The sequence below is a fragment of the Microtus pennsylvanicus genome, chromosome 9 (assembly GCF_037038515.1).
Source record: "Microtus pennsylvanicus isolate mMicPen1 chromosome 9, mMicPen1.hap1, whole genome shotgun sequence".
In the NCBI taxonomy this organism is placed as follows: Eukaryota; Metazoa; Chordata; class Mammalia; order Rodentia; family Cricetidae; genus Microtus; species Microtus pennsylvanicus.
In genome coordinates, this window is record NC_134587.1 from 68,345,001 (window position 1) to 68,357,511 (window position 12,511).

Here is a 12,511-nt window from a genome sequence, read left to right on the forward strand (position 1 = left end):
GCAGAGGCAGGCGGGTCTCTGTGAGTTTGAGGCCAGCCTGGTCTACAAGAGCTAGTTCCAGGACAGGAACCAAAAGCTATGAAAAAATCCTGTCTCAAAAGTCAAAAAAAAAAAAGAAAGAAAGAAAGAAAATATCACAAGCAAACCCATTATTTAATACAATTAATACATAAAAATCATTCACAACCCTCTGTAACTCAAGCCCCAGGGCATCTGACTCCCTCATCGAGCAGAAATGGATAGCCTTGTACAATCAATTTATGCTAATTAATACATGCTAACTACTGTATGATGATTAAAAGGTTTTAAAGGATTGATCACCTACTGGAGAGATGCCTCAGCCGGTAAGACGCCTGCCTTGCAAGCATGAAGACTTGAGTTTGGTCCCCAGAGCACACATTTTTAAAAAGGCAGTTGTGTTTGGCACATGCTTACATTCCCAGTGCTGGGAAAGTGAAGACAGATTCCCTGGGGCTTACCAGCCAGCTCCAGGTCAGAGGGGCATCCTGTCTCACAAAAGCTGGACAGCTCCCAAGGAACCATGCCAGAAATCAACTCCAAGCACACACATGTTCATGCATACACACACACACACATGCCCACACTCAGATACTCAGAGATTTATTACCTATAAGGCAGGTACCTTTAAATTCTTAAAACTCCTAAAACACTTAACATAGCAAAATACCAACTCCAAAAATCAGTGAATAAAATTAATTATTTTGCTTTCTAAAACATTAGCATAAAAATTCTCTTACTTGAGGACTATGGGTACAGAGATGAAGCATAAAGATGTTTTATTAAAAAGTATCAACAAAATCAGCTACTTTAGAGAATATTATTCTCCTCCTGGATCTCCAGACATCTCGTTAATAGCAAATGAAACACCTTTCTCTGTTATTTTGTATATGTGAACTGCTAAAAATACTAAGACGAATTGACAAACTTTTAGTAGACCATTCTAATTTTTATGTTTGCTTCTACCATAAGAACTTTGTGTCCTTTATCAGTAGTCATATTAGATACATACATAATATTATCATACAGTTATGTGTTCCATAGCTATGTTATACAAATAAAATTCTATATAGCAATTTATGTAGTGAATTGATGCTTCTTACTTCTGAGCTTGTACTATCTTCAATTTTCTCTGGAAATATGATTTGTAGAAATGAACTTTGAGAATCTGAAGAGAGAAAGACATAGTTAGTAACCTTGCCTTTAATTTGACTAGGTGTTCAGTTTCTTTCATAAGGTTTACTTAGCCAACGTGAGTGGCTCATCGGTTGTGCTACTTCGAAAATTCTAGTGCTAACCTCATGAGCACAGCCCCTGAAACTGGAATTAGCCTCTGTGCAAACTTGATAGACTAACTCATGAAGTGAATCACATGTAAAATGCTAAAAACATTTAATTTGGAAAACAGACAAAATGGTCATGAAAGACAAAAAGAAGGCATTCAACTTACTCAGAACATGTTCATGACAAGACATATAGACAAAAAATAGAACAATCAAAGAGATAATTCAAGAAAACTTTGTTGGAAAAAAAACCCTATAGACTGTGCATAGCCTGTTGGGAATAATACATAGGTATGAACAAAGGGGAGCCATGGTCTGATGACATTGCTGAGCTTTTGAAATCACGGATCAAGCAGGAGTGTAAGAAGAAAGGAACCACACATCATTGCTCTGGTTAGGTTATCGTCAACTCTGCACAAGCTTGGTCATCCAGGAAGAGAAAGCTCCAATGAGAAAACGAGCTCTTAAGGTGGACCCATAGGAAAGTCTGTGGACCTTTTTCTTGATTAACAATTGATGTCAGCGGGCCAAACCCACCTTGAGAAGTGCCACTTCTGGGGAACTGGTACTGAGTTGCATCATAAGCAAGCTGAATGAGCTATGACAGCAAACAGTAAACATCTTTCCTCCAGGGCCTCTGCTTCAGTTCCAGCTCTGGGTTCCTACCACAGCGTCCACTGTGATGGACTGTGACGTGAAATCATAAGACACAGTCCATCTTTTCCCATCACAGCACTGGGAAACAAACTATGTCGGGCATAAGGGGAGAAGCACAACCTGGCTCAGGTATCCAGTATTACAACACTCCATTGAAATTAATGAATCGGAAGCTCAGGAAATTGATACTGAATAACACTGTCACTCAACTACCAAAGAAAGACAGATATTTATAAATAAATTCCCCAAGAAAAGAATCCTCATGCACCCGTCACAAAAGACAAATTTCTCCCAATAACTATATCTATGTTGTACTACAAAGTCTAGAAGTACAGGCCAAATCAACTCAAATAGAGAGTAAAGGCCACACCACAACTGTGGAAGCCACAGGGACATGATGGATGCAATATTAAGTTATGCGATAGTGGACAGACATATAATAGCATGCACCACCAGGAAGTGTGGCGTAGAAAGAAGAATATGTAAGCATCCTCATTTCCTTAAATCTACTGTAGATAATGGTCAAACATGTGAGTTTAGGGGTACAGAAAAGCTGAAGTTAAAATGACACCACTCCCCACCCAGCCAGATCTTGCATGTTCTCCACCAGGGTAAACACCTAATCCTCTCCTCCACATACCCTCCTCAATCACCCAGATAAAGGTGGGATTCCACATTCTGTGGCCCGGCCTCATGTGGCCACTCCTATTAGCATGGTCCCCCAGTGCCCAGGCTCATCCAAGATACGCTCTGCCAACCCTCAACCTACGGGTCCCTTGTGCCATATAACAACTTCTCTGCTCGTCAGATCCTGCACATCCTGTATCATGATCTAGCCCAGCGAGTCTTGTCTGATCCTCCACTCTACACTCCTCCCGCAGTCTCCAGACCTACCTGCAGACTCCAGGCTCAGGTCAGAGCGCACATCCTGCCTGACAACCCAGCACCCTGTGTCTGCCTGATTTATTCCAGCCTTCGCCATTTCCAGCACTTAGGGACAACCTGGCCTGCACATCCTGTATTCTGTCCATATCAGAAAAAGAACAACAGCAGTCCATATGCCTGGGTCAAAGAAGAAATAAAAAAAATAAATTAAAGAATTATTGAAATAAATAAATTCAATGAAAATGAAGGCACAATGTACCCAAACCTAAGCAGTGCTAAGAGGAAAGTTCATAGTGCTAAATGCCTACATAAAGAAAGTGGAGAAAGCTCACATTAATGACTTAACAACACACCTGAAAGCTCTAGAACAAAAAGAAGCAGACTCACCCATGAGGAGTAGACAACAGGAAATAATCAAATTGAGGGCTGAAATCAATAAAATAGAAACAAAGAAAACAATATAAAGAATCAATGAAACAAAGAGCTGGTTCTTTGAAAATATCAACAAGATTGACAAACCCTTATCCAAACTAATCAAAAGGCAGAGAGAGAACATCCAAATTAACAAAATCAGAAATGAAAAGGGGGACTTAGTAACAGATACCAAGGCAATCAGAGAATCATTAGGTCATACTACAAAATCTTTTCTTCACTAATTTGGAAAATGTAAAAGAAAAACGGACAATTTTCTGGATAGGTACCACATACCAAAATTAAATCAAGACCAGGTGAACAATTTAAACATATCTTTAACCTGAAAGGAAATGGAAGCTGTCATCAAAAGCCTCCCAACCAAAAAAAAGCCCAGGGCTGGATGGTTTCAGTGCAGAATTCTACCAGAACTTCAAAGAAGAGCTAATATTTATACTCCTTTAAGCGTTCACATAATAGAAACAGAAGGAACATTGTTAAACTCTTTTTATTAGGCTACAGTTACCCTGATACCAAAATCACACAAAGACTCAACCAATAAAAAAATTAACAGACAAATCTTACTCATGAACATGGATGCAAAAATATTCAATAAAACGCTGGCAATCCGAATCCAAGAACACATCAGAAAATCATCCACCATGATCAAGTCGGCTTCATCCCAGAGATGTGAGGATGGTTCAACATACGAAAATCTGTTCATGTACTCCACCATATAAATAAATTGAAAGAGAAAAACCATATGATTATCTCATTAGATGCTGAAACAGCTTTTGACAAAAATCCAACACCCCTTCATTATAAAGGTCTTGGAGAGATCAAGGATACAAGGAACACACCTAAACATAATAAAGGCAATATACAGCAAGCTGAAACTAACATCAAATTAAATGGAGAGAAACTCAAAGTGACCCCACTAAAATCAGGAACAAGACAAGGCTGTGCACTCTCTCCATATCAATTTGACATAGTTCTTAAAGTTCTGGCTACAGCAATAGACAACAAAAGGAGATCAAGGGGATTCAAATTGGGAAGGAATAAGTCAAACCTTTGCTATTTGCAGATGATATGATAGTGTATATAAGTGACCCCAAAAACCCTACCAGGGAACTCCTACAGCTGATAAATGCCTTCAGTAATGTGATAGGATACAAGATCAACTCAAAAAAAATAAGTAATCCTCCTTTATACAAATGATAAAGAAGCTGAGAAAGAAATCAGAGAAACATCACTCTTCACAGTAACCACAAATATGATAAAATACCTTGGGGTAACACTAACTAAAGAAGTACAAAGCCCATAACACTGAAATCAGTCCAAAAATCAGGGGCAAATCTGAGAAGTCACGTGGTAGAGAGACCTAGTAAAAACAAAGAGAACAGTCAATGGAAAGAAACCTTCAACAAGGTTCCATATCCCAACGAAAGCAAAAAGATGACATCTGGGGTAAAGACAAGGAAATGCAGTATATGTGGAAAAAGCCTTCATCTGCCAATCCTCTCAACTAACCCATCAAGTTACACCCAGGGCACAAACAATGAACATCAGAGATGCAGAGAGAAGGCATACAAACACGGGGGTTGTGGGAAAGCCTTTATTTATCTTGACTTCAAAAACTCCAGTGAAGCCACCAACACAGCAAAATCCTTAGAGATGAAGGGCGTTTAGGGATGTTTGCATTATCAACAATCTGCTCTTTGACATGAAGAAAGTCCCATTGAGGGATGTATGGAAAGTGGAAAGCATGCGTTTACGCCCAAGAAGTTTTGAAGAGATGATAATACACACTAAAGATGGGCTATGCCAATTTAAGGAATATAGGCGAGAGCTCTCCTTTAATCTCACACAGAGAGAAACCTTATAAATATGAACAGGATGGGGACATCTGCTTCTCATGGGCTCTCATAAACATAGTGGTATAAACACCTCATAAAGATAAGGGCAGTTTTCATCATTCCTTTCAAATTCATGAAAACACTTGGGAAAGAATCTCCATGAACATACGACGGGAGAAAGCCATCGGATATTGCACAATTCTTGGGGTACACACGAGAACCCACAGTACAGAGCTGTTCTATGGAAAGAATAGAAAGAATGTGCAAACAATTGTGGCCACAAAAATAAGCGAGGAGGGAAAGTCTCCAAACGACCCACACACTTAGGAACTCAGCCAGAATGTCGGACTAGAAAGGTTACAAAAAATTACAGGACTAAACTCAAAACTGAGGGCAAAATTAATTTCTTCCTCCCTTAAGGTGTTTCTGGACACTGTTGCAGCAACGACCGCAATAGTCAAAATGGTCCGGTGTAACTGCATTCACACACAGTGCTAGAGGAAGCTCATGAGAGAGGGGCTTGAAAAAGCTTCGGACCAATGCTGCTTTCTGTGTTTTTAGTGAACTGTACAAAATAATGGATTTCATTATAATGTTTTACATATGCATGACATACTTTGATCATTTTCTATTTTTGTTTAAATTCTATTTATGTGGGGGGGGGGGATGTAGAGAGAGAATCCACAGGAGTGCAAGGGTCACCTGTTCAGAGTGAAAAGCAAGAATCTTTAAGTAAAGTGCAAGAAGAGAACTAACATCTGAGGTTGTTGTCCTCTGAGCTCTGTATCATGTACAACACACACAGAGAGACATACACATGACATACACACATATAAAAAAGGTTAAAAATAAAGCGCATCTGATAAAAGATTATTAACCAAAACATACAAAGAATTTTTAAAGGTAATAGCAGCACACAACCCAAATTTAAAAATGGGCAAGTGACGTGGAAGGACCCCTCTCAAAAGAGAAGAAAGAGCGAGGGAGCCTATGAGGAGATAGCAACAGCAGGGCCAAAGAGACGGCTCAGCTCTTAAAGGCGAGGCTCAAAGCCAAATGTCAAGACAGCATGTGCCAACAGGAAATTGAAAGTTAGAACAATGAGACACCACTATATCCTCTTAGCATCGCAATGACACCAGGTAACCGTCCAAAGGAAAGGAAATTTACATTCACATAAAACCTAACAGGCGTATGGACAGTAGCTGTCTTCACCACTGTTAAAACTGGGAAGCCCCTGAGCTGTCTTTTCAGTAGGTAAATGGATAAACTGTGGTTGATACTGACAACGGAATGGGTATTTTTTGACACTTCAAAGAAATAAGCTATCGAGCCACAAAGAGGCATCAAGGAATCTAAATTACAGGCTTTGGGTGGAAAGAAACCTGTCTGCAAGGCTACATCGTGTATGATTGGTTCCAAGTATACAACCTCCTGGAGAAGGCAGACAGAGAAAGGTGGTTGCTGAGGGATAGTGGGAAGAAGGAGGAATAGGAGCATGGAGGATTGCTGAGTCAGTGAAGCTGATCCTGCAGTGATGGGCATCCATGTGCAAACCACAGAACATACAGAACCCGAGTGCAAGCAGGATCATCGGCTTGCACAAATGCATCCTTGTAAGACCACATGCTGACCTCTGTGGGAGCACGTAGAGCAGGCGCTACATCCAAACACTATTTTCTGCTCAGTTTTGCTATGAATCTCAAAGTGCCCTAAACAGTGAAGTTTAACATTTTCCTTTAAAAACAAACAAACAAACAAAAAACCCTGAGGAGCCAGAGAGGTGGCTCAGAGGTTAAGAGCACTGAAGACCTGGGTTGGATTCCCAGCACCCACATGGCGGCGCACAACTGCCTGTAACTCCTGTCCTATGGAATCCTCTCTGACTCAACCTTTCCTGACCTCCAAGGGCACCAGGCCCCACAACAGATACACAGACTTACATGCAGGCAAAATACCCATACATATGAAGTTCAAATTTATTTTTAAAAAATCTTTTAAAAGCTCTTGATAAATTTTTGTACTTCCCAGTTTTAAAAATCAAACTTCAATATTTATATTCCATTGAATTTCATGAAGAAAAGCTTGCTAATATAAGTCCATATAAATATTAGATAGATAGATAGATAGATAGATAGATAGATAGATAGATAGATAGATAGATAGATAGATATGTATGTATGTATACACACATATATATCAATTAAATAAAGAGATGAGAGTTTGGGGGTTGGGTAAACTAGAGGGAGGAAAGGGAAAGGAGTTGATGGTATATTTTAATTAAAAAAAAAGGAAGAACAGTAAAGCTTGCTGGTATGTTTTTCGATTCTGTATTGCGACTATTCTTTTTCCCTTGGCCCGAGCTTCTGAGTATCTGAAAGGCCTACAAAGGTCTTCCTTTTATAATTCAGGTTAAACATGCAGCAGGAGACTGGAAGCAGCAGGCATACAACCTAGGTGCCTTCTGTCGAAGCAGGTAGAAAAGCAAAGTTATGCCAATTTTCTTTCCTCCCCCAGGAGAACAGTTCTTAATTTGATTTGGGGTTTTCCAGACGGTTCTTGGTTTTGTAGTGTGTTAGCATGTAAAAGGTACGGCCCTGTTGTCTTAAATGCTACTATACATACTTAAATTACTATTTTAATTTCTAATAAACAGGAAGAGGACACTCATCAGAACTGAACCGTGCGTGAGGGTACCCTGCCCTCACTTTTCTACTCTCCCGAACTGTGAGGAATACATGACCTGGAAGCAGACGATGCCCTCCACAGAGTCTGCAGGAAAACTGGCCGGGTCTCAGAGCTAGAGACAAGCGCTGGATTCACCCTTGAACTTCACAACCTGTCAAGCTGCTCTGAGTATCTAAACCACTCTCCTTGATCCAAAAACTCAGCTAGAATTATGTTCCTGCCCAGCCCCCGTAGCTACCACTACAGATTCCCTCTGAGCTTGCAGTTTGGGGGCTTACTGGCTTTTCGGTCGTCTTTCCGGATGGATTATTATGGCAAGCACATCGTCTATGGAAGGTGGGTTTTAGAGTTTAAGTGGGGTTCCAGAAGCTGTTGGGGGTGCTTTGGGGGATACACTTTTTGAGCTTTATGACGTGCTGCGTGTAAAACCTACTAGTGTCCCCCAAACCCAGAGTGCCAACCCGCGGAGCGCTCACCGGGTCCTGATGCCAGCACGCTCCCGAGCATGGCCAACAGAAGCAGCTGTGGGCACAGCGTGGCGCCCAGCATGGCGCCTCCTGGAGCATCCAGGCGGTTGCGAAGCCGTTGCAAGGGTCCGGGTCCGTGGGGCGCGTGCCTGGGGCCTCCTTGAGCCACGTCCTTGGAGCGTAGCCTCCCCACCCCGCCTCCGTCTGCCAATACTCGCCTCAGCTCTCACGCTGGTCCCTTCAGCTGCCAACCCTGCACATGTGGAGCTTGTGATGGCGCACGGACCAATAAACACAGCATGTGTGTATTCTTTCTGAAGTTAAAACTAAGATTTATTTTTAAGATGTGTGGAGAAATTTTTCAAGAAAGAGTAAAATGATTTCCTTATTCTGGGTCTATATTTCCACGAGCACACTGCTCCGTGGACCCGCTACCAGGCTTCCTTCCAACCTGGCTCTCCACTGCACTTTGGCTAAAATTCATGCGACTTCGTCCTTTATAGAAACTTACCAGTGCAGTTAATGTGGCAATGGCAGATCCCTGATCTCCTACAGCGCCTGCATTTCAGCCCACGTCCTACCGGAAACCTCGGAGCTATAGCCAATTGCTTCTCAAGTCAGACTCCTGTCAGTCAGCTACTCACTCTGTCTTCAGGGGTTCTGCCTTATTTCTCAGTAGGGCTGGCTCATCAGTGTTTGTACATACCCAACTGCTAAAATCCATATCCTGGAAAAGGAACCTTTATCTTCTACTGTGTTTTCCTTAAACACGGCCTTTGTGCACACTTGGCAAAAACCACAACACTTACACTGATAAGACCCCAAGTGGCTGTGTGCTTAGACAGTAACGGGAAGACCAAAAAGGAATTTCAAGTATTTTATTTGTTGTAAATGTTTTTATTTTAATATGTATATATACACAAACCAAAATATTTTAGAAAACTAATGAAATTCAGTTAATATACCTATTATTAAACTTCTTTATGAAAAAATCATGAAAAAATTTAAGTATTTAAAATTTTAGTGTCAATATCATTCCTTTCAAAGTACAAATTCATTTTAATACAGCTGAGATAGTAACTCAGATGTCAAGATAACTTCTGTAGTTATCTAAGGAAACCAATTCTTCCTCTCTCCACCCTAATTTTTATGAAAACATTATTCAAAAGAGACAAGATCCAGCACACCTTAGGAAATGTAAACATTCTAAGTGACTCAGTATCAAGCTTTGAAGTTCAGATTTGAGAATTAAAGTGCTCGTGGATTCTCAAGTGGTTTTGAAACAACAGCTCAGCTGGCGAAAGGCATTCATTCTCCGTGCTTCTGTCCGATCGACATCCAGCGGCATAGGTCTACTACACACCTCGTACCATAAAGTGTACACTTCAGTTAAAGCAACACTACTGAATGCTTCATCATGATGTGGAAAGAGAGTTTAGTGTTAAATCAATTTCTACCATAGTCATTATAGTTGAAAGATCATAAAAAATGGAAGCCAGTAACTGATTTAGTGTTAAATCAATTTCTATCATAGCTATTATACTTCAAAGATCATAAAATATGGAAGCCAGTAACTGAATACACACCATATTTCATACTTTCAAGTCACTTCACGACCTAGTAACTGTGATTCCTGTGTATTCTTCTTCGGGACAGCCGTTTATTTGTGGAGTAAGAGACAGGAGTCTGGATAAATGGCTGTTAGTCCATGCAAGATGAAAACATAGACATTATTGCAGCTGGTCAGCTTTCCTAAGTTAATACATGTTCAAATGTTCAACCAGAAATTATTAAGGAGAACTGACATCAAAAAGTCAGGATTACATTTAAGCACATGATGACAAAGTACACCAGTACAGTTATTTGGAAAATCATTACAATAACATGTTCAAAATAACTTAATCCACACTAGGGGCATTAAAGTCGCAGATGACAAGAGGATGTCCTAAAGACGGCGATGCTAACTCTGAAGTCTCCTGGAGTGCCCGCGCAATCCTGCACTTCTCAACTCTCCTCTCTGTTTCTGTGTTAATGAAGCGTGTTTTCATTCACTCTTGGAAGAGAAAGGCTTTTCAAGAAAACATCAGGAGAAAAAAAAAAGCATTTGCTCAGTTCCCTGAAGACGGTTGAAGAATAAGACTAACATCAGGTGAGGGAGCTGTATAACGGAGGTGCAGGAGCTGGCCGAGCAGGAACCAAATTTCCTTGAGATGATATTTTTGGCTGTGGTGGAGGTGGCCTGTGGGGAGGAAAAATAAGTTAGCAGAGTGCATGAACTGGATGAAACAATGCTGGATTCAGGACAAGCTCACAACACCACCCTCAGCCTCTCTGAGCACAGGCGAGGGTACTTTCTACTCTGTGCTCTGAGACCCATTTAAAACTGGGACCCAGTTTTAGTCCAGTCTAAACTAGTCTAACTAGTCTAAAATGGGGAATCACTCACTATGTTGTGTGTGTGTGTGTCCTGAAAGACCAGAAGTCAAGGTCAAGTGTTTTCTTTAGCTGCTCTCACCCTTATTTTTGACTCTGCGGCTCACAACTGGCTAGGCAGTAGGCAGTGAGCTCAGAGCATCTCCCGTCTCTGCCCACTCCCTTTCTCACTGCTGGGGTTGCAGACCATATACCTTGGCAGACATCTAAGTGAGTGCTGGGGACATGAACATAGGTCCCTCATGCTTGCCTGGCAAGCACATTACCACCTAAACTATCTCCCCAGCGTTTGTCACTACTTATATTGATGTTACTCCATAATCAACGAGGTGTGGAGGTTCCAGTTTACGTTTTTAAACAGAAAGCCTATGAAACTATCAAATCAAATTGTAAAAGGCAAACGTGGACAGTATGTGGATGAAACACTCTGGTTGTGTGGTGACAATTTATGGCCACCCATGCTATAAGGGATGGCCTGTGTACACTGAAGGCACAGACTGAACTAGAGGACGATGAAGAGAAGCTTCAAGGAGGTCATGGTGAGGGGGTCTAGGAGGAGTTGGAGTGGGGAGGGAGTAGGCATGATCAAAATACACTGTACAGATATATAGAATTCTCTAGTAAACAATTAAAATCAACTACATGCAGTGAAAAAAAACGCACTGGTCTCCAGGGTTTCTGTAGTTGACTTGAGACAAAGGCTTAGCTTCAATCTTTAAAAATAAACAGATTTCTTCTCTAAGATCCATGACTTCACCAGCCCTGGGTAGCTGGCTAGGTTTCTAGTACTGGGCATAACTTCCTTCTTGTTGAGTGGCTCTTAAGTTCTTTTCCCACTTCTCTACACTAGCATAGTCCCTAACTACATTCTCAGTGTCCTGCTCTGGCCCTGGCCCCAGAATCCCCTACATCCTTGGTCCTTTCCTTTCCAAATGACGGCATCCTCCTGCTATCTCACTTCTCCAGTTAGTCTGTGAGAAAGCAGGCACACCTACCGAGTCTTCTACTGCTGATTATTTTAAAGGTCCTTGGTTCTGAATCTTATACACACCGAAAGATATAGAGAGTGGCAGTCTAACTCAGTTAAGACTTCTTTCTGACATTGCACTAATATAAAAATACTCATATCTAACATTGTACTAATGTAACAGTACTCATATCTGATGTTGTACTAATGTACATCTGATGTACTTACGTAACAATATTTATATAAAAGTTCTTAGAAAACTTTCCCACAAACCATGTTCTATCCAAACTTGTTCCAAGTTAAATTACCTAACTACCTTGCCCTAAGTCAACTTTAATGGGAAATTTCTAGGTAATGGCTCCTGAATTTTAATGTGTGGTCAAGTCATCTACACCCATTCATTTCCTTCCAACCTTGATGGAAACTGCGGAGGCTGCTTGGCTGCATAGGTCGGTACTGGAAATCTGTTTGCATTCACAGGCTGAAAAGAAAAGAAAATATATTATGAAATTTTATTAGCAAACATATAAGTTACCTAACTGGCACTGTGAACAGCAATAAGGAAACATCAGACATGAACTATAGACCTAAAAGACACGCAAATAACATTCTGTTCTTCAGAGGCAAATGGTGTGGGACAATGATCTTATATCCAGTAAGGATTTGTCAGTTGTATTGCTTCAATAAAACACTGATTGGCCAGTAGCCAGGCAGGAAGTATAGGTGGGGCAATGAGAACAGGAGAATTCTGGGAAGAGGAAAGATGCAGTCTGAAGTTGTCATCCAGACACAGAGGAAGATGAGAATGCCTCGCTGATGAAAGGTATCAAGCCGCATGGCTGACAT

General features: G+C 41.0%; 2 protein-coding genes across 4 annotated transcripts in view; both read right to left on the reverse strand.

Annotated features, from left to right (window-relative positions):
- LOC142857023 (disintegrin and metalloproteinase domain-containing protein 32-like) overlaps positions 1–8,520 on the reverse strand; it is a 68,574-nt gene extending 60,054 nt beyond the window's left edge. The window contains exons 1-2 of the mRNA XM_075984641.1: positions 8,275–8,520; positions 1,122–1,186 (exon numbers count right to left, since the gene is read on the reverse strand). Of these exons, the coding sequence (XP_075840756.1) occupies positions 1,122–1,186; positions 8,275–8,347 (138 nt within the window). The 5' untranslated portion in view covers positions 8,348–8,520. The remainder of the gene's footprint in view (positions 1–1,121; positions 1,187–8,274) is intronic.
- A 608-nt stretch (positions 8,521–9,128) lies between these two features.
- The window catches only part of Adam9 (ADAM metallopeptidase domain 9), a 61,754-nt gene continuing 58,371 nt past the window's right edge, over positions 9,129–12,511 (reverse strand). For all 3 annotated transcript variants that reach the window (XM_075986374.1, XM_075986373.1, XM_075986372.1), the window contains exons 21-22: positions 12,079–12,146; positions 9,129–10,504 (exon numbers count right to left, since the gene is read on the reverse strand). In XM_075986374.1, the coding sequence (XP_075842489.1) occupies positions 10,411–10,504; positions 12,079–12,146 (162 nt within the window). In that variant the 3' untranslated portion in view covers positions 9,129–10,410. The remainder of the gene's footprint in view (positions 10,505–12,078; positions 12,147–12,511) is intronic.